Here is a 22394-nt window from a genome sequence, read left to right on the forward strand (position 1 = left end):
CATTTAAGTTACCACTAAATGTCAGGAGCAGTAGAAGTAAACTTAATTTGTAAAAATCAACAGCAATCAATAAAGCATACCTTAGCAGCAGCTAGTGCTCTGCACTTTGTCAAGAAAGCTGCTATTTACTCAACATGACAGAGTCACTTCCGAACAAGAAAGAGAAAGACCTAGAGGAAGGCTGAGAGATTAATAAAACCAGATAAATAAAAGAGGTTAAACATTAACAGGTTTCACATCTTGGAGTGTATTCACAAGTGTGTCTCTGGAAGCAGGAAAAGGAAGGGAGAAGGACCAGTCAACTATTAAGCCAGTTATGTTTTATCAGCACTTAGATGTTGGAGTTTTCCCTCCCTGTTGACTGGATTATTTTATAATCCTTCATTGACACACCATCACCAAACGATGGGTTAACCATCAAGGCACCATGTTAGGCTTGATCTGAATGGTCAAGAGAGTCTGCCCTCACCCTGCAGAAACTCAACAAGAGGTTCATCAGGAGGGGTGGAAACCAGCTCAGGTGTGCTTTGGACATAAGGAACTGGAGGAGAAAGAAGTGGAGGAGGCAGGCCTTGGTGCACAGGGAGCAGATATATTCCCCTGGTTTGCAGGCTGCATAGATCATAGCATCACACAATGGTTTGATTTGGTTTGGAAGGGACCTTAAAGATCAACTAGTTCCAAACTTGCTGTAGTGGGCAGGGACAACTTCCACTACAAACAGTTGCTCAAAACCCCATCCAACCTGGCCTTGAACACTTTCAGGGATGGGGCATCCACACTTTCTGTGGCCATTCTGTTCCAGTGCTTCACTGCTTCATAAACAGTAAACAATTTCTTCCTAATATATAATCTGAACCTGTCCTCTGCCAATTTAAAGTGATTCCCTCTTGTGCATGCCCTTGAGCAAAAAGTCTCTACAGTTTTCTTCTAGGCTTCTTTTAGGTACTGGAAGGCTGCTCCAAGGCCTCTCCAGAACCTTCTGTTCTCCAGGCTGAACAACATCAATTTTCTCAGCTTGTCTTCATAGGAGACATGCTCCAGCCTCCCTTTGTCTTCATGACCCTCCTCTGGATTTGTTCCAGCATGTCCAGGTCCTTATTTTGTTGGGATTTCCCTGAACTGGATGCAGTACTCGAGGTGGAGTCTCAGACTGGAGCAAGCAGAAGAGAACAGAGAGAATCAGTGAAACAAAGACAATGAAAAGAGATGCTTAAAACTGTAAGAGTTTTAAGTGCAGTACCTGCACTTCAGAGACTGCATGAGGCAGCACTGACGAGTGGGCTGCAACAAGATGCTGCTTCTGCTTACATTCATGCTCTCTCCCTATTTCAGGCAGATGGAAGAAATAAAACTGGAAGCAAAATCTGATTGCTGTGTTCAACAGACTATGAATTTGCTTCCAAACAAAATTCTGGTTTATCCTGAAGCACTGTTTGCAGTACAACAGCTTTCTAGATTTTCACAGTATTTTTAAGGCTTAAGTGTATTATCTCCTCCCTACTACTGAACAGTTTTTCAATCATTATGCTATCTAATGTAAAATGAACACTCATTAGATAATTTCCCTGTAAGTGCAGGTAATATTTATTTGAGACTTTAAAATCAATACCACTTTTTGCAGTGCAGAGTAAGACCATTTTTTTTCATGACAGACAATTCCATTCCATAATGAAACTGGTGGGAGTTAGGCTCTTAGTTCTGCAATCCCAATCATAAAATTGTGCTCCTTGCTGTTTACTTAGGAAGGGAAATAAACAGTTTCTTCTCTGCACCAAACTAAAAATAGCAGTTGTAGGAAAAAACATACAAAGAAGCAGTCAGAAAGTGTCATTCATCTGAAGTATAAGAATTTGTTTTGCATTCTCTGAGAAGAACCAGATCTCTTGTTTATATTTTTGGTGTAAATAAATGCAAAGCAAATGAGGTGAAAGTCTACTGTCAGCAAAGTTCAGCTGTGTTCAGCCATGGCAATCTTTCTTATTTTTCTTAGGTGGGGTTATAATTCAGAGGAAAAAAATGCTTTGTATTTAATAAGATTAAGTTAATTATTTGACATCATAGTTTCAAATTTTTTCCCAGAAAAGCCTGAAATATTTTATCAGAAGATTCTCCTCACAAACTGTACAGCTAAACCTGAATGACAAACACAGCATGCTCCACTAAGTTTCTCATTTTTAATATGGCAATTTGGACAGAATTTATTTTTATTTCTTTTCTCCATATACTTAGAAAAATATAACCTAAAGCAAATCAAACAGCATATATTAGCATAAATGAAAGCTATAAAATTCCTTATTATCATGATTTTATATGAAAGATTTTATTAGCAGGCAACACAGGCCAGACACTAAATCAATTTCATTAGGTAAATGCACCTCCAAGAGGCTTCTGGCAGGGCACATGTAAAGTGGAAAATCCTTGCCACTGATGCAAGCGAGCGCACGCTAATGCATGACGTCATTGTAAATTGGATCTTGCACTTAATGCTGATGAAGGCAGCTCCTCCAGACCTGTAGGACCAAAGTCATTAACAGAGCTCTGGACGTGCTGTAGAAATAAAACAAACCCACACAGCTTTTGGCAAGGCACATTGCAGGTCTATCAGTGGTAGTTGTTTTGTGCATATTAACCGTGGTTGTTACAGACAGTGCAGAAGAGCAGATGTGAGGGCAGACCTCTGGCCCGTGGGGAGATAAACTCACACACCTCCCTCACTGCACCCATTTGTGTCCATGCAGCAGAAGCCACCACGAGGCCCCACCATGGCCAGCAGTGCCCTCAGGGCAGAGCCTGGCAGAGGATGGAGGGGTGTAACCCAACCCCCCAGTGTCTCCCTGTCTGCTCCCTCTGTGCTCAGGCACCGACAGAGACCTCGCCCTGGCGAGGCAGATGTGAGGCAGATGTGGAGGGCTGGGCAGAGCCTCCAGGTCCAGTGGAGAATGAGCCCTTCAGCAGCCAGTGAGATAAGCTGGACATAAACTCTTGCCTCACCTTAGGGGAGGAGTGGCCAGCCACCATGGCCATAGTTCTTCTACTCTTCTTCTACAAAGGCTCCGCAGTGACAGGAAAATTCCACCAGGATGGGACATTCAGGGCTCCAGAGCAAAATTCTCTGGGACAAATCCTTCGTGAACTCCTCTACAGAGGGAAAGCAGCACAAGAACTGATTATCAGGGATTACCAAAACATACACCTAGAACAGCATAAATGTCTGTCCAGCAGCATCATTCTCACTGAAAAAAGTACTATTCTCTGAGATGCCTCAGCCACAGACACATCCACAATAGTCCAGTTTAATGACTGCACATACCATGCTCATATCTGATGCATTTTAAATGAGTGAAGCTTTCTTAGGTATTCCTGGTCCCATATCTCTATTGTACCTTTATTGCCTAAAATCCAGTGCAGTTCCCTCAGTTCCACAAAATCAGCTAACTTTGGGCTCAGCTGCATGACAGAGGGGCCCATGCAGTAATATTGCTGACTGCAACCACCTTTTCTGATTTGGACCTTAATAGTATTAGTCTAAGCCCAGCAGAGTCACCTCTGCTTAGGAAACAGTGGCTGTTTTATTTTGCTTCTTCAGGCATGCAAGAATTTCCAGCATTGTTTATCTGGCTCCTGAATGCAGATGGAGCACAGTGTTTTACACAGCAACCCTCTGCCCCCTTGCCAGTCTGACAGTCACCAGCTTTCCTACTCTGATTTACCTGAACACAGCTCTGAGATTTTGCAGGCTGAGTACCTGTGTGGCTGTTCTACTAAACTTCTTGGAAGCTGCAATATTCTAGTAACTTTATTAGTTTTCTAGCCTGGGTGGATATACATATATTTATGAATTACATATTCCATTTACAGTGAATTAAGCTACCTGTCTCTGGAGAGGTAACTCAAACAGTAGAGGCAATGCTTTCCAGCTCAGCAGGAAGCTCTGACTCGAAACACTGAGGTGCAGCAGCAGGCAGGAAAGCCAGTCCCAGTGCTGCCTGGTCCCAGGTGATGGGTCTGTGTCCTTTTCTGAAGAGACTTTCACACAGCACTGCTCTGGCTCTGACTCTGAAGCTGCCCCCCGGCTTTCTTACTTCCCACCAAGTTTACAGCTCCTTCATTTGTGCTCATCATGGCCAAGGAGCTTTCCCCAGATATTATCCCTGACCTTGATGCTTTCTCTGTACTTGCAAGTGAGCCCTTTCCTCCACCTTGCTCTGCACAGACAGCACCTCCACCCCTGGCCCCATCCTGCCCTGGGTCCCTCACACCCTCCCCACCACCCCTGGGCTGCCATGCTCGCTCCCCAAAGCACAGCCCCTGGCTCCTGCCTGCCCCCAGCATCCTTGGCCCTGCCCAGGCCTTCACCACTGCATCTTCCTCCAACAGCTCTGAGACAGCTGCAGAGAAAGTCAGATTGAGCAGAGTGCTGCTGTACTGTGTCACACAGACAGTTGAGGAGAAGGGTTTGGAAATGCTGCAGGCATTTCCAAAGGGCTGATGCCCATCCACACACTGGTGTGATGCCTTTTTCCCTGCATCATCCCTCCTAGGGCCAGCACCAGGTGCCTATTTACAATCTGGGTCATATTCTCTGCCACCCCTACCAAACTGAAACAAATTTACACAACTGCAACTAGAAGGTCTCCAGACAATACACTTTCTGTTTCCTTTCTTTGGCAAGAAGCCTTTCCCATGAGGACCAAGATTACCACTCATTTCAGTGACACCAAACTGCAGTTCTGGGTGACTGCATTCCCAGCCTGCTTCTGCTGAAATGCTGCCATTTTTCATTTAAAGGCATATTTCAACATAAAAAGTCAAATTTGGCTAAACCTGAATCAGAAGAAAGGATTAGGAAGGCAGAGGAATAATAACACATCAATTTAGCAAATTCTTGCTGTGAATATAAAATACTGTGTCAGTAATCTGCATTGATTGCTTGAAGAAAATTCAGAGTGCATGAGCACTCTGTTATCTTTGCACTGCACCTTTTTTTGTTGTGCTTGTACCAATGCATATTTTACAAAGATTAATATGCTCCCACCAATATACAGTTCTATGAAATCCACAGGGACATCTGGCAAGAACCTATCATATATTTTTTCTGTGTATTCTTTGCAAACAGATTAGTAACCAGTGAAATGTTCTTCAGCAAGAGGGTAAAAGGAAATGGATCTGCTATTGATGCAGAAAGGAGATCAGTGGAATTCAAATTATGAAGTTCTAGGATAACATCAGGTTGAGCAAAACCTTTCCCCCTCAATTTGGAAAGAGCAAGGAGCTATTGAAAGAGTGCATAAAATAGAAAGGCATCACAAAAAACTTCATCACTACAGAGTTAATGAGTGTCTTTCCAAAGCTGTTATCATTTGTGTGTTTTCCCTGACTTCACAGGAATCACGATGTTAGGTTACCTCTTACATAAAAAGTTCAGAAAGGAAATGAATGCAGCTTTGTTTTACCAACTGGAAAAAGAACTATCATTTGAAGATCCTATCAAAGTCAGTAATTTATTCCTTATTTGCACCTCCTCTTTGCTTGAAGAAAACCATTTACAACCTGAACTTATAACTGAAGTTAGCAGCCATATTGGACCATACATCATTCCATACTATCTCAACATACCCTAAGAAAGTCAGCTTAACACAGCATCAGCAAAGGAGCTAAGAGACTGATGCAGGAGGTTTCTGTTGACATGAATTTCATGTGAGTCAGATGCTGAACTGCCACTGCAAAATTTGCCTATGACTGACTTGTGTAATTAGACTCTGCAGTGATAAATTAAATGAGATTTAGACATGGAAATTGTTAAGATACTTAAAGAAAAGCAGTCAACAAGTTAATCATTCTAATAAAGGTCTGTTAAATCCAAGGGGACTGGGGTAGTAGCCTAAAATAAAAATAGTATTGGAATGAGCAAAGTTTGCCCCACAGACTTTGAAACACTCCACCAAAACTCCCAGCAGCGTAACACATCTGGGAGATGTGCTTGGGAGCGAAGGTGAAGTACAGTGGCAGGCAACCAAAAGTACCTGACAGCCCTCAGGAGGGCAGTTCAAATATCTGTGTCCTTTATCCCCAGTCTAGAAGAGCTGTGCAGCTTTATGTTGACAAGCATTACAATGAGCCATCCATTTTCAGAACTATCACACTAGGAAGATTTACAGCACATTTACAAGATCTAGCACTAATTTTTTTGCAAGAACGTACAATGGATCACTATTAAAACACAGGTTTATATCATTCATTTGCCATGCTAGGAGGCAGGACTGTCACCTTCTTTGTCATCAAGACATGTAGGTGAGTGAAAGGCAAACATAACAATGGATTTATGTGGTGCAATGTAATTTTACTCTGCTTAAACAAAATATCTGTATAGCCTAACAAATACCATCCCCTCCTGAATTCTACTTCAAAATCTAAGAGCATATCCATCAAGGCAATTACCTGCATCAAAAAGAGCTGTAAATTGAATACCAGAGATCAAAAAAACTCAGCAAGATGGTTTCACAACAGCCTTGAAGCTCTAATCAGTTCTCCTGGGCATCACAGCCTTTAAGCACAGATTTCATGAAAACTGCAAAAAATCCACCATCTTCAACCAACACCCCCTGATTGTAAATGCACCCCTGAAATGGAGACTTCACCATGTAGTCAGGAGAGCTGAGCAAGCTCTGGTGGCATCTGCAGTGAATTCACTCTGCCTGAGACCTCAATCAACAGGGAGCCAGGTCAGCACAGTGCGGGGCCTGAGCTGGGGGAAGCTCATATCCCCTGTGCTCATATCCCTTTCTGCTCCCATTTTGCAGTAGGATTATCAGGATGGAGAAAGTTCCGTATCAAAGGAACAACTGCCATGCTAGTGGCACCTTGTTAAGGCAGTGAGCTGAAGGTTGGAAAAGCTGCAGGTACTCCAGAGCCACTGTGCACCAGACTCCTGCCCCCAAACATCTCCAAAAGGACACTAAGGTGATTCCTGTCAGTGCTCACCACTGAGCAACTCACTCATGTCCTTGTATGTTTAGGGCCCCAAATCAGTAATTTGTGTTTGTCTTCAATCAAGCCGTGCCAGTGTGCATATTAATTTAAGCCTCAGTTACAAAAAGGAAGTATGTTAATATAGAGAACAGTCCTTGCCAGAAAAATACACTTGCCATTTTCTAAAAAAGTGGGTGAGGGGAAGATCTACAAGCTGCAGAAATTATTGGTTCATACTTTTCCTCTAATTATCAACTCAATGAGTGCCCCTTTGTTTTTCAGGTCACTCCCCAATTATATGTTTCCTTTGTTCCACAACATTTAATTCTTTTCCAGTGTTGCAAAATTAACTGGACAGGTTTCTTAATCTTGTGTCTACAAAGAACTTGTTGTAATTGCCATGAATGCTTTCATTTTGCTGGTGTCTGAAATACGATTTGCAGGGGAAGGGGGAGTGCGGGCTGATGCTAGTCCCATCATTAATAACATTCCTGCAGGGATTGTAGTGGTGGGAGTAAAAACCCCAAAGCTTTTATATAATAACAGCATGTGTTTGCACGTGAGCTGCTCCTTTAAGAAGCCTTGGGCCACTGGAAGTAGAGAGATCCAGAGAAAAGGCAGCCCCACAGCTATAACAGAGGGCAGAGGTTAAATCTTTTGGCATATTTACCATAAGAATGGTCGCTGCACACCCTCTCCCTGAAGGCTTCACTGAAATAGAAGTGTTTGCCATTGGCACTGCCCTGCTGGTAGAAGGTAAGTTTGGTGTGGGACCTCAGCAGCAAGATTTCTTTCCTCCTATTATTTCTGGTAAAAGGGGGAAGGAAAACTGAAGTGAACAGCAGCATTTGTGGTATGCTGACCCTGGTTACTGTGGCTACATCACCAGTACTTCTGGGGAGTAAGTCAGGGTGAGCTGCAAGCTCTTTGCTGTGAAGATCTGCACTCTATGCATAGCTGTGGCAGTGAAGCACTTGCTACTCAGCTCTCTTCGCAGGAATTTGGGATTTAATATTTTGTTGCTGACTTTTAAAGGCAATTTTCTCTTCCTCTGGGGAAAGTTGAAATGACTGATAATCTCTCAATAAAATTGGACTGCTTGTTTTGTGGGTTGTGATGGCTGTCTTACAATTAAACATGATTACTCCAAAAAATCCTGTAAACTGTTAGCATACATCCAGGCTGCATTGGCTGCAGACTGCACTACAATTAATGGCTGCTGGGTAAAAGTAACAAACCATATCAATTTCATTTAGCCAATGTGATCTTTTCTTAAGGCATATTCCACTTATTGAGAGACTGCAACAAAACTGTGAATTTGTATCTACCTGGCAGTTAGCAAAGGCTCATAGCTAGGATAATGTTGGTGTCAGTCCCAGGGCCTGGGATGCCATAGTGCTGATCAGAGGGGGATGTGGGAATTGTGGGGCCCAGCAGCAGAGGAGGAGAAGCTGTGAGCACCCTCAGAGTGGGATAAATGCTCCTTAGCTCACCCCATGAATGGGGAGCTCACCTTTGCCTTGCACCTCAGCTCGTATCTGGCTGCAAAGGAAAGCTGGAAATGCTGTCACACACTCTTTCTTGGAAGAGAGAGGAAAAAGCTTCTACATCTTGCCCGGGGGCAGGTTGCTGCTCAAACAGGGCAAAGCCTGGCTGACAGTCCCTGGGCCAAGAGCACAGCCTGGCAGGACCTGCACTCCCATCCCGAGGGGTGGGAAGCAGCAGCAGGACAGGGACAGTGCTGGGGGCTGGCAGAGCTGGGTCCTGCTGGGCACCTGCTTGTGGCACCACGGCCCTGCCAGCCCTGACCTGTGCTGGGGCTGCAGCCTGCCAGGGTCCTGCAGCTGTGGAAGTTCCAGCAAAGAGCCCTGTGGTAACCTTCAGTTAAAACTAGGTGCAGTCTAATACATTTATGGTTTACTAAACATAAGTATTTTCCATAGGGTTTTAGGCAGAATGTGCCCAGTAGACTGGTAGTAAAACTTTGTCATTGTTATCTGGGTTAGAAGACCATGCTAAACATCAAGGATTAATTAACTTTCCGAAACACAGACAAAGGCAATGAAGACCTCTCCTTTTCTTATGGCAGCTTCTAAGTGCAGTTAGCAAAGAAAGGTTGTGGTGAAGAGTTGCATTCACTTTATTAAGTGAACATATTTACTGATCTAAAAATGAAAATTCAATGTTTTTTAAAAAAAATTAGTAAGTTCTCTATTTGTTCACTCATGCTGACCTTCAAGAAAGCAGAATCTGGTAAAGCCTGAGGCTTCCAAGAAGAGGGAAAAGATAGAAAAAATCTGATATAGTAATAACTCTTCAGCTCTACTCTAAATATGCTCAGAACACATCTCTCCTAAAGGCTTCTCTGCATTTGAGAGAGTTAACAGCAGTTTTACCCTGTGGGTGGGAGGTAATCTGGCAGGGAGGAAATAAAAACAGCAGATCTCTAATAGCTCCAAATATTTCTCCTGGAAATATTTAGTTATACGTTGTGCAATGATAGACACACATCAGCTGTTTCTATGGTTATGCCATCAGCCATTAATGCAATTAAGGTAGAAGCGGGATTTCTGGCTAGAAAAAAATCATCCATCTTATGTAACTGCAGAATTAAGACAATAAGCATAAGTAACTACACTACTTTACAGAATTAGGGGATATGGATTTTTTTCTGTGCTGCAGCATTTCTTTTTCCAAGAAGAACACAAAGACATAGTGCCTCTCATCTAACTGAGACTTAGAGACTGGATGTTGAGTCAGATCCTCATCAGAGCTAAAATAATTCAGGTCGCCTTGAAAAGGGCATTAAAGGACAAAGCTTGACTTTAAACCAGTGAAGGATGGGCTTCAGAGTGGAACAGCTCTGTGCTGGGTGAATAGCTTGGGTTGCTTGGATCCCTCCCTGAAGAACAACAAAAACTTATTTTTTTAAATCTATCAGTGACTGCTTCTCATAATTAGATTATTCCTTTCCATGTATAGTCTGTTGACGAGGGACAATAATAAGATTGAGCTGGTGTAATTCAAGCACTGTGTAGGCTACCCTGAGACAGAAGCCCAAAGGGAGGCAGGCTGACTGAAACATGGCTGAGGGACTTCTGTGCTTAAGCAAAAAGGAATGCTACAATGGATATTAAATACAGAACATTTTTCTAGCAAAGTCAGGCCTGACGTGTACACCAGCAGCATGTGCTGGCTGTCCTGAAACTGCCTCCTCTGCATCTCGCTTGCTCTGAACCTGAACCATGTGTCCCTGCATGGAGCCTGACAATCCAGTTTCTCTTATTAAAACAAAAGGCAGAATTAAAAATAAAATCAAACTGCATCTGCTCCACATGACTGAAGAAGTCTGAAGCACTGGCTTGAGCCTGTCACCTATGAGTTCTCTTCTGAAAGCCTTTGAAACTTGCGTGCAGACTGACCACTACAGATCTATTCCCCATGCATAAGATTCTACTGTAATTATTGTTCTCTCATCAAAGAAAACTGCAGTATCATCACAGTTATTTTCAATTTCCAGTTGAATCACACCAAACAATTCTGTCTTTCAGCCCTGCTTGGTTTCTGTCTGAATGGCTTGACAATTATTTCTTTCCGCAAAATCAAAGAGCTGCGGACGCCGAGCAATCTGCTGGTGCTCAGCATCGCCCTGGCCGACTGCGGGATTTGCATCAACGCCTTCATCGCTGCCTTCTCCAGCTTCCTCAGGTATGGCACAGAGGTTTTCCTAAAGCATCCTTGGGAGAGCCACATGAAAATCAGCACCTTCAGTTCTAAGAAGTCTAACCAATTAAATGGCTCTCTTTCTACCATAAGTCATAGCCAAACTTCTCATTCCCTCAATCCGAAACAAAACAAAACCCTACATGGTTCTATGGCAACTAGAAAAGCAGATTTTACTGCAGATCATCACTGACTGATTATAAGACTGACTAGAGAAGACATTTAGCCAGACAGCTTTACCAGGGGTTATAGAAACTACTTGAATATCAAAATATCACTTCACTAAACCTCTAGATTGACCCTAAATTTGTCTGCAAGTCTTTATCTGTTTGTTGTGTTGCACTGACTTGCACACATTGACAAATTGGCTCCTCACAAAGGAGGCACATCTTGAAGATCTGGATAATTGGATGAAATGTAGATTTCAAATTTTAAAACCCCACCTTTTTAAGACACAGATGCAGGATTATATTTTCTTCTCAGTATTAAGAGTACAAATAGCTGTTGTACTGTAAGAGACACCACAGCAGGAAAAATGCTGGCAAATGCCTAAAAGCAAGCACAGTAACTTTTTTCACAGTGTTTCTCAGACAGAGCCTCAGGATGTGCACAGGCTATCATTTTACCCTCCCTGTTAATGCAATTTCCAAACATGCCTTCACCTTTCTCTATCATTTCCTTAACATATTCCTTGTTTGTTGACAGATACTGGCCCTATGGCTCTGATGGCTGTCAAATCCATGGATTCCATGGCTTCCTGACAGCCCTGGCCAGCATTAGCTCCAGTGCTGCCGTGGCCTGGGACCGATACCATCACTACTGTACAAGTAAGGGCTGCAGTTTCCCTCCAACCTTACCCATGTGCTGCAAAAGGCAGCTGGCTCAGGTTTCTGAGAATCAAAGCAAGCACATACTTATTATTTGTGTATTTTATATATAAGTTTGTTTTTCTTACACACTAGATACAGAAAATATAAACAGTTTCTCCAAAGGACCTCTTCCCATAAGGGGGAAATTATCAACCACCTTCAGGAGATATTTCCTTGTCCTGATCACATCCAACTTGTGACCCTCTTGCCATGCTTTCTCTAAATCCATAAGTAAACTTTAAAACAAAATCCCACATAAAATCCAATTCCTCATATTGAAGAAAAATCTATTCATCTTAGCCTTTCATCCAACACCCTGCTGTGCACCCAACAGATCATCATGTCCATGCAGAGTTTACTAATGACAGATAAGTTTGGTGTAAGCAGAGAGCTGCCTCTGCAGACAGGGGCTGGAACAGAGCCCATGCTGAGGCATGACTGGGCACAGAGAGCTCAGCACCCCCTTTGTGCAACACACAGCCATTTTGGGGTGCAAGAGACTTTTTTATGCCCACAGACCCTCCATATGATTCCAGCAGCAAATGGCAAAACACACCCAAACACACAGGGAATATGGTCAGTCTGATGATCCTGTTGAGGAAAGGCTGCCAACGTTTTTGTTCTGCAATTTTTGCAGGAACCCAGCTCAGGCAAAGAAATATATTTTTTCATGTCTAGACAAAGGCCCCAAATAATGCAGGCTGTGAGCTAAATCCATACTAACACCCCTTGGACACTGAAATGCATTTGGAGCTGGCAGAGGAGCATCTGTATTTTACAAGAGAGAGCCTGAAAATAAGCATCTCTGGGAAAGACATTTTACTCTCTGCCATATTGACTTTAATGCTTTTGTGTCATGCACTCCTCACAAGAACATACACTACATTAAGAGGACAGAAGGACCCTAAGGGCACAAGCTTCTTTACTTTGCTCAGATTGTTACTTACCGATGGCCAAACATGGCTCCTAAAGCAAACATTTAGAACAACAAAACTGAAAACCCAGAAGGTGCTCATGCCCTGTGGTTATTCCAGGAAAACCAGCCCCTTCTAGTTCAATTCTTCACATGCTGATTGCAAGGAAGAGTAAGTCATATTTCATAGATGTGCTCCAGCAAGCCCACAGGCTATGCTGTGTTCTCAATCCATACATTAAACTCCTGTTGACACTGGTGCAAGCTGCATGCCTGTACAGAAGGTATAAAATACTTTTACCTAAAATACAAAGCTATCAACCTTTTATCTTCATTCCCCAGGATCTGGTACTCCTTCCAAGCTCAATTACATCATCCCCAGTTTTTTGTTACATCCTAACAGTTTCCCAAGAAAACCTTCATTGTGGCATTCCTCAGCTTGGCACTTGATTATTTACTATCCCTATTTCTGGGAAGAAAGAGCTGATGAGAATGTAAGAGATTTCTATGATGATGGGATAACTTGGGACTTTACAACCATTCTGGATGCTAATATCACAAATTTCTTCACTAACATTCTGAAAATTGACCAGGTTTTTAGATTTGGAAGTTAGCACAGCCCTAAGTGATAAAGCACTACCTTTACAGTGTATTGATAACTAGACAAGCCACTCAGCAGAAATCAGGTTGGTGTTGCTTGGCATATGGAAGAAAATAGTATTATTACCCCACATGACAGAGAAGGTCAGAACATTTTACTCTCCCCTATCTTGTTTTTTTTGTTACTTCTAGGTAAGCACACTGGGCAACTCTTTTCATTCCCTTAGTGTGGCTCTGGGCTCGGTGAGATGCAACTTTCACAGCAAAGAGGAGAGGACTAGAGAAATAACCTAAAAGTATGCAATAAGAGGAGAGATAGCAGGGAAATCTGAAGGGTATCAATGTCAATCCCTAGCAAGATGGGAAAAAAGGATTTTAAAATTTAATCATTAGGGGGAAAAGGAGAAAGCAGAAGTAGGTATATGTTAGTACCTGACAGTGAAGAAGAAAAGGGCAGATTCTGAGGAAGCTCTGTCTCAGCAGCCAGGTATTCAGGACAGAAGGTGCCAGTTTAGATCAAGGCTGACATTGTCAGTTCCTCTCTGGCCACTCACACTGCCATTAGAAGTTTGGGGAGAGGGGAAGGATCCTGGTCAGTTCATAAGCATAGTATAATGTTATATATTTAAAATGAAAGAAAAAATATAAATTTTTAACTTGCATTTCAGAATCAGGGGGAAACAGAAAATCTGAAGTGTTTTATATTAGTATTTCTCTCAGTATTATAAAAGAGAAGACAAACAAAGCCAGCAGGGATTTCACAGCAGCATTCAATTTCTAAAAGTAGAATTACAGTGACTTTTATCTAATCCTTAACAACCAAGGTAACCTGGGTTGTTATATCGGTATTCAAAGATTCCCAAACTACCATTTGCTAAAATTGCAGCTGTCAGCTCTGTCAAATTAAAAGTCCTAAACTCCTGTCAAACTGACTGCATTTGCACCTATATCAGTTTTCCCTGACAAAATGTTGATGTTTTTACACATCTTGTGTTTTTCAGTGAGGCAGTAGGTAATCACCAAGACAGTCTAAGATGATGGTGAACCAGAGGGGAAAAAAAAAAAAAAACAACAAAACACAACCAACAACAACTTAAAAAACTTAATTAGGTTATTTTAAAGAGCTTTTTATAATGATATGCACAAAATAAGCTATTACACATTACAGCTTTCTTATTCCTACAAAAGTTGAATACTTGTGACCACTAGTGACTGGTGCTTTTTGCACTGCAGTTGAAGTAGGTGCTAACACCTCTTTAATTTATGACTGATATATATTTTTCCTTGTCTGATTTTCAGATATTTCTGTCTTTGACAAACTTAGCTAATTTTAAATTATGCATGCCATAAAGTTTGGTACAAACCATATACTGTCCTGGTATATATATATTGTAACTTAATATTATACGGCTATTATAACTTAACCATTTGCAGGAATGAGAAAAAGGGACTATTTTTCCCCTCCATCATAGAAAATCCTGTTGACCTTTTATTTCAGATGCTCCTTTTGAACAGCAGACTGAAATCTCACTGAAAGGTAGCCCAGTGTCAGAGATGTATCTTTCAGTCTGTGAAAATCAGCTAAATGTTTGAATAAATCATAAATCTTACAAAAATACATTCATAAATGTTTCCAAAAACTAAACCCTGAGATATAGTTATGATTATATCACTAAAACTGGCTTTCATGATCAAAAGGATTAAGGTTCCATGCTCTATCTAGCACTTGCTAAAAGTTCATCTTTTGGCATCACAATTTTAGTAATCTTTGAGGGATCAGTCTTTCTGTTCCAAAGCAATTAAAGAAATCATTTAAAATTCCCTGTATTACTATTTCACTGTGTGGAAAAGAGAGGCTTGGCTTTTGCTTTTCAAAGAGAGAAAACCAAAGCACAAGAGTGATTGGACTTAATAAGACCAAACTGCCAGCACGGGGCCCTAATTAAGAATTATATCTGTAAGCATATGCTGAACCCCATACACATGCATTTAATTGAATTAGGACCTACATGGCTATTACATCAAATTTTATCAGGCCAAGAAAAGGCATCTAAGGTGAAGCAATGGCCTGCTGTGCACAAAAACAACTGAACTGCTCTCAACTTGTGCTCTTGCTTTCAGCCTTCTCAGGGGAGGACATTTTTGCCACATGAGGACAGCACAATTCTTTCACTGTTCTTCTACTGAAAGTGGTTTTCCTGAGTAAAACTAAAATAATCTCAAGCTTGTTTAATTTTACATTCCTACATATTTAGCTACTTCTGATGTGTGTCTAAATATTTCTGAAGGGTCAACCAGCAGCTGATTTCACCAGGTCTAAAAATAAATGCACCTCTTCCCCAGTCCTTCACCTCTCAGGGATAGATCAGAATTGGCCTGAATCTTCCTGCCTGCTGTCATGATGCTGCTGTCTAAGGGCAGACAAAAAGATTGCTTCCCAACCTCAGTGAAAATTACATTATTTCTTGTCCCTAATGAGAGATTGGATTAGGAAGGAGTGCTGGGGAAAGTCACTGTTCTCCTTGCTGGTGCTGCTGGCGTCACGGGCTGCCCAGCGTGGGCACGATGACAGACACTGGCCTCAGTAACAAAATTATCCAGACCTTTCCACATGCAGCAGTGAGGCTAGCACAACATCCTTCAGCAGCAGGGAAGGCTGCCTGCCTTCTCCATGAAGAAATACTCCCTGTGTCTTCTCAAGTTTCCAATCTTCCATTACATTCCAATAGTATTTGATGGAACCAGATGAGATAGGCACAAGGGAACAATTTATTATAAAATTATTTAAAATTACTAATGCTGAGCTTCACATTTTCTGTTATAAGTGATGATCTTAAGGGCAAAATTACTTGTCCAGTAGTATTTTTAGAACAAGCTCTGTTCTCAGGTTGTGTATATATAATCACATATGTATATTGATGACCAGTAATTTTAGAACAGGGTATATGAGATATCCACACTCTCCTAGCCTGGCAGGAAGGAAGAGGGCACGGGCTGGGGAGTGTGTGCAGAGTCACATTTCTGACCTGTCTCACACTCTGCAATGGGACTCAGTTTCTTCAAACACTGTTTATTGCATCACCCTGTTGATGGTACTCGCTGCCTCATCTGTGTCCTTGAACACATTCCCAAAACACAAGAATATAATGTTTGTAACAGCAGCTGTATCTCCAGTGTGGTACAAAGCTGAGCAGCAATACAGCATTTGTCTAAGTAAAACACACAAAAGAGAAGTACAGTTTGCTGTTTCCTAAAAGCTTCCTTCATATTTTATGGAAGACTGATTCCTCCAGACTCAGGTCAGCTTCAGGATACAAAGCACAAACAACTGCTTGTTTCTGCCTGAGGCCCAAGGGCCTGACAGCTGTTTCCAGTGGTTTTGTCAGGCCATGGAGACCCCCTTTCCTCTTCCCACAGGGAGCAGGCTACAGTGGAGCACAGCTGCCTCCATGATGGTGTTTGCATGGCTGTTTGCTGCCTCCTGGTCCGTGATGCCCTTGCTGGGCTGGGGAGAATACGACTACGAACCCCTCCGAACCTGCTGCACCCTGGACTACAGCAAAGGGGACAGGTGAGGGCCAGGGCCAGCTCCCACAGGAGCAGAGTGGAGGCTGCCATCCCCTAGGATGGCCTTGGTGGCACACAAACCCCCCCAGCTGTGCCCAGCACTGTTCCTGGGGCAGATATCCCTCCCCAGTAGCTGGGGCAAAGCATCACCCCAGTCAGCTTCCTCTGCGGGACAGCCTGGTGCTCAGCTTTCCACAACTCCCTCACTCATCTATACCCTGCATCCTTTCTGGGTTTAGGGCTTAAAACTCTTACAGAATAGTTTCATAATATTTTCATTATAGTTTCAGAATATTTTCATGAAGTTTTTGGCATTATGCAGGCCAGCAGAGATGTCTGAGTAGTGGTGTTTGGGTTTAGAACACAAACACCTGTTGTGATTTTCTATGAGACTTTCCATCCCACACACAATAGCATGGCACAGCTTACCTGGCCTTCAGCAAATGCTGCACCTGAAGCATGGTGACAAAAGTGGTTTTAGCAATTTTAAAATTGCAACTTGGTAAATACTTACAGCAATGTTACATAAGTGCACTAGACTTGAATTAACACCCTCTTTTTTTCTTCCCTCCTCACCTTTCCCAGAAACTATGTCACATTCCTTTTTGCTCTGTCCACTTTTAATTTCATGATCCCAGGCTTCATCATGCTGACAGCCTATCAGTCCATACACCAAAAGTTCAGGAAAACTGGGAACTTTAAGGTAAGAAAGCTCTCTGAACTCCTGCAATCACTGTGATAAAATAGGGCTGCCTTCAGTAGAGACAAAGTCCTTGAAAAAAACCAATTTCTTTCACAAAGACTTTGACTCAGCTCCTTCTGTCCTAACTCCCCAGTGCAACACAGGATGGGGCCATTCAGAAAGCTCATGGAAATACCATCCTTGGAAATGGCAGCATTTTACCAGTTGGCCACATTTGCCCCAACCTAGGGCTGTAAACATTTCCCCATCAAAGAGGAACTTGGACCAGTGTTTCTGAAGATTTCCCTCCATCAACACTGCTCCAACTCTCCTCAAAAAAAACCCAAAAAAACACAGAGCATACAGAATATTTGCCAATAGCATATCAGTGTTTATCCAGGGAAATTTATCTCAGGAAGGATTGTTATTTCTTGCTTTTCTACAGGCCTTTGGCTTATGGCTGAGGAAGTCAGACAGAAGTACAGCTCTGCAAGGAAACACACAGGCACCCCATGGGGAGAGAAGGGCCTTCCCATACATGTTGTGTTAACACTTGGCTGAGGAAAGTCAGAAATCTTTATGAGCTGGAAACAAAGGAATTGCTCCAGTGTGGCAGGTTTATGGGAATCTAATGTGGTGATTACATGAGTTGTTTGCTGAGGTGCAGGCTGTACAGTCTGGGGCACTATGCATGGCTGGTGGGCCAGCCCAACCCCTGCACTCAGTCAAGACAGTCAGATCTCAAGAGAAATGTTATACTGACAGTCAAGCAAACTTGTTTGTAGCTGACTGGAATAAATACTTGTGCCCTCTATATATTTCTTGTTCATTATGTCTATTACTTTTTTCCAATGAGTTTGTATGCACTAGCATGTGATTTCTTTCTCACAATTCTCTGAGGTTGTGCAGAAAAGTTACAATGCAGAAAATTTAGGGATGAGATTATCACTTCCTTAGTCTTTAATATTTATAAGATACTTGGAAACAGCTGGCCATGAACACCATGGATAGGCCCTAGCACAAAGGACAGAGAAATCCTCCTACCACAACACAGCTACTGCATCTGTACCAGCATAGCAGTGGCTTCACACAGTTTGTCTGCAAGACCATGTAGGAGGTCAGCAAAATATCATTCCTTATAATCTGCTTTTAAATTTTCACTTAAATTTTCAATTGCTCTCTCCCCTCAGGAGAAGTTACTGGCCATGGCTTCTATATCCAGCACACACAGATTTATCTGATCTACCATAAGGTGTTTTGCCACGTCTGTCACTCCCCACCCACACCCAGGATCAGGGCTTTGGGGCTGCTGCACTGTTCTGTCCCATATCCTGTTGGCTGATCCTCCTCTGCTGCTGAACACAAACCACAATCCCACAGGATCTCTCTCATCCTTTTGTTGCAGTGTGTGATTGTGAAACACCAACCTATTGCTCTTGTTTTCCAGTTTAACACTGGTTTGCCACTGAAGACACTGGTCATTTGCTGGGGTCCCTACTGCCTCCTGTGCTCCTATGCAGCAGTGGAAAATGTGATGTTCATTCCACCAAAATACCGCATGGTACGTGGGTGCCCCCCACCCCAAAGTGACATTTCCTCCCTCCCCTCTCTCTGTCACTGTGGAACATTGCCAGTTTACTCACTACTGGGTTTATTTGTAAAAACATATATAAGAAGTAGTCCTTTTCCTCAAAGCATTCTGTTCATCTACCATTTTTAGTGAAAATAGGCAAGTACAGTGATATAAAAGGCATTGCATTACTGCTTTGATCAAGCAAACATTTAGGAAGTCAGGGGTATTTTTCTTCAGCAGTTAGTTAGGGTTTTTAACCTGTACTGAACCTGTACTGTTCTGTGCCATGTAGGAGCTTTTTGTGTCCTTCTCAGAGTGAGGTACTAGCTCAGAATTTTCAGTTTTAAAGAGACTGGTTGTCTCATTCATATTTCTAATACTTCTCTCCCCTCAGGGAAGCTGTAATTGATCACTCCTAAGGCTCTGCTGCCTCCTTTCCCCCCTTTCTTCTATGAATCTTGGCTCCAAAGCCACTGCTGGGACTCTAATATCACATCAAACCTTTCAACTTTCATTCCATGCCCCCAAATCAGCCCAGTTTCAGGTCACCAAATGCATTGCTGTATTCAGTATCCCACATTAAATGTGTTAGCAACATCAGCCTGTTTATCCATCCAAAGGTGTCCATGGCACACCTTTCACTCCTCATAAGTGCTGGTATTCACTCTCAACTGAATGAGCCCTGTTTCAGAAAATGCCAACCTAAACTCTTTCTCCTGGAAACTATAATTTCCAGAGTAGGACTTCCCATCAGCTAAATTGATTTTACTTCTCCCCTGTCTGGGAGTAGCAAGTTAATGCTATTGGAAACAGGCTTTTTTTTGGTAAAGGGAAACTAAACATAGGCTGACATCAGCCCACTGGCTTCTCAATTTTCCTAGTAATAAATATTGTGTCTCATGACAGATTCCTGCTCTTGTTGCCAAGACTGTGCCAACGGTGGATGCCTTCGTATATGCCCTGGGAAATGAAAACTACAGAGGAGGAATATGGCAGTTCCTCACAGGACAGAAGATTGAGAAAGCAGAGGTTGATAATAAAACTAAATAACCCATTATGGTATTAAACAAAATTACTGCAGGTACATCACTGAAAGCAAAATTCAAGAGAAAACTGAATGCATTCTCTGATATGTATGTGCAAAGGTGGTTCCACATTGGAAAGGCTGTGCATTGGCTGCAAACAATGAAATATGGAAAGAAAGCCCTTGAGATAACTGTCCAAACCATCATGAGCTGCTTGTCAAACAAGCTGCCTTAAACCTGTGTCGATTGTCATCAGTCTCATTTTATATGTCACTGTGAATAAACTATGTGCTGGAAAGCATTTTTTTCTCCTGATAAAAGCTAACATAAAAGCTCAGCAAATTAACTGAAGCAGGATATTCATTTACCCAGTAAGGCCTCATCAGATCAATCTGTGCAGGTTGTCCATATGGTAATGTCTGGATTACTAGAAGATTAAACCAGTATCCAGTATTGACCACATGTCTGTATAAATAGCTTGTTCATCTGAACAACTCATTTTCAGTGCACCCAAAACAGGCATTTCCAAATTTCCATCATGACTCTGACATCCTAGTTCCATTAAAACATTTTAGTGAGCATGTTTCCCCAGTAAGGAATATTGCCTTGGCTTCTATTCAAATGAGTTACTGCATGACATTCAGCTTTGTCACACACTAAACTGCATCGGATTTTGCAGCTGCTGCTTAGCAGGACAATCAAAAGCTTATAGTCCCTCATAAAAAACATTCATCTTTTTGTTGAACATTGAGCAAAAACTAAAGGGAGGTATGACTCAGATTCTGTTCAAAAATGTCATAAGAATAAAAATTAACTTCACATTTTCCATTAAATTCCCCTATGTTCTACATAAGAGAGCAATCCCTGAATCAATGGTGATTAAAGAGTCTGAGCAATTAAAAAGTCACATTCATAATTATCAGAATTTAAATGTATTTTAAACTCTCATAAATGTCCATTTTAAACATTTGTATTTGCTCGTGTTGCTCATATTGCCTATGGGATGAAAAACTGTCAGTTTTCAGATATTGCCTGTTATTACAAGATGTGTCTCACAATTGCCCATTTGTAAAAAAATATGTGCACAACACAGATTAGGAGAGATTTTGTGCACAAAAAAACAAACCTAATTGATACTTACAGGGATCATATGGTTCATTTCCAAGCACTGACTGTGAAAGGGTTTTTGAAACTAACCAAAGAAAAAGCTGATCCATCCTTTTGATGCCTTCCAACATACTAAAAGGGAAAGCAGTTGTTTATGAGATACAAAAGGGTAAATGGTACAATCCTGCAAGCTAAACAATCAGTGGGTAGAAGGAACATTCCTCTCATGTCTAGAGATGGGGAATAAATGTCATTTTGTCAGCAGTTAACCAGCAGGATACCCATTCAGAGATGTGCTTTGGGACTTCATGAGGTTCAATCTGGTCACAAACTACCTGACAGAGCACTGAATTATGCCATGACAAAATTATGCAGAATAATAACTTTTAATGTCAACAGTTAAGACACATCTCAGGTACACCTAATATAAAGTGAGAAGATGACAAAATGTTTGTACTGATAAGTGCAAAATAATGTGTCTGGTCACAAAATTATCTCTAAGTATGTATCTACAGTGACAGGCTCTGAATGTGCAATTATCTCTTTATCAGGAAAGAGGCCTGGGTAGGTCTTGCAATCACCAACTCCATTGTCAGCAGGGTCACAAAGACAAATCCCAGCAGAATGCTAAAAAAGCACTAAAAAGGAGTAGGTAACAAAATAGGACACGGTCACACCATTTGAAAACCATTTATTCAGTGAACAGGGTGCATGGTTGGAGTCATTCCAACTCAGAGAGGATAAACTAGAATAGGGACACAGAGATGATCAAACACAGGGAGAGCTTGAACACAGTAGGGAGGAAATGAAGACAAGAGTTGGCTCAGAAGAGGTGGCTGGTGAGGAGAACAGAGACAGCCTTATTGAACCAGGGATACAAGGCATGAGAGATGGAATGATTGTTTGCTGCCCCCAGCAGCAGAATGATGGGACATACAGTAAAATTAGTTTGAGGTGCATTTTCTGAAGTTCATGGTTTGAGGAGTGTTCTTCATGTCTGCCTACTGAAACACATGGCTTACATAAAAAGACTATAATAACCTAATAAATAACAGCTAAAAGCATTTGGTTGGGGACTGAGTCCCTTTGGCTTAAAGGAAACACATCAGGAACTCACCTCAGACTTCGGCTCTTAAGCTATTTGCAGATTGACTTTTGCTCTACAGACTTTTTAATGTGCAAGTGGAAAGCAGCAGAGCTGTTTCTTTGTTGGACAGCTACAAATCTAAATATGCCTCTGCTCAGGTTTATGCATGCTTTTTCATAGTGATTACTGAGAAGTAGTGATGGGTAAAGCTGAATATCATGACTTAGCATAACATCGGTAAATGGCATTCAAGCCTTGAGACAAATGGGGCCTCTG

The 22394-nt window shown here is 41.9% G+C and overlaps 1 protein-coding gene across 1 annotated transcript; it reads left to right on the forward strand.

Moving 5' to 3' along the window:
- The first annotated feature begins 7605 nt into the window (after positions 1 to 7605).
- Positions 7606 to 20222, forward strand: RGR (retinal G protein coupled receptor). The gene is made up of 7 exons (XM_063162861.1): positions 7606 to 7728; positions 10524 to 10680; positions 11401 to 11522; positions 16495 to 16648; positions 17230 to 17347; positions 18774 to 18887; positions 19806 to 20222. The coding sequence occupies exons 1-7, from the start codon at positions 7650 to 7652 to the stop codon at positions 19947 to 19949; spliced, it is 888 nt and encodes a 295-aa protein (XP_063018931.1). The 5' UTR covers positions 7606 to 7649; the 3' UTR covers positions 19950 to 20222.
- The last annotated feature ends 2172 nt before the right edge of the window (positions 20223 to 22394 follow it).

Source organism: Melospiza melodia, chromosome 9 (genome assembly GCF_035770615.1).
Source record: "Melospiza melodia melodia isolate bMelMel2 chromosome 9, bMelMel2.pri, whole genome shotgun sequence".
NCBI classification, from domain to species: domain Eukaryota; kingdom Metazoa; phylum Chordata; class Aves; order Passeriformes; family Passerellidae; genus Melospiza; species Melospiza melodia.

Coding starts and splice junctions, on each gene's coding strand:
- RGR (XM_063162861.1), top strand. CDS start 7,650: ATGGTCGCTGCACACCCTCTCCCTGAAGGCTTCACTGAAATAGAAGTG. Junction 10,681..11,400: donor GCCTTCTCCAGCTTCCTCAG/GTATGGCACAGA, acceptor GTTTGTTGACAG/ATACTGGCCCTATGGCTCTG. Junction 17,348..18,773: donor GGAAAACTGGGAACTTTAAG/GTAAGAAAGCTC, acceptor CTTGTTTTCCAG/TTTAACACTGGTTTGCCACT.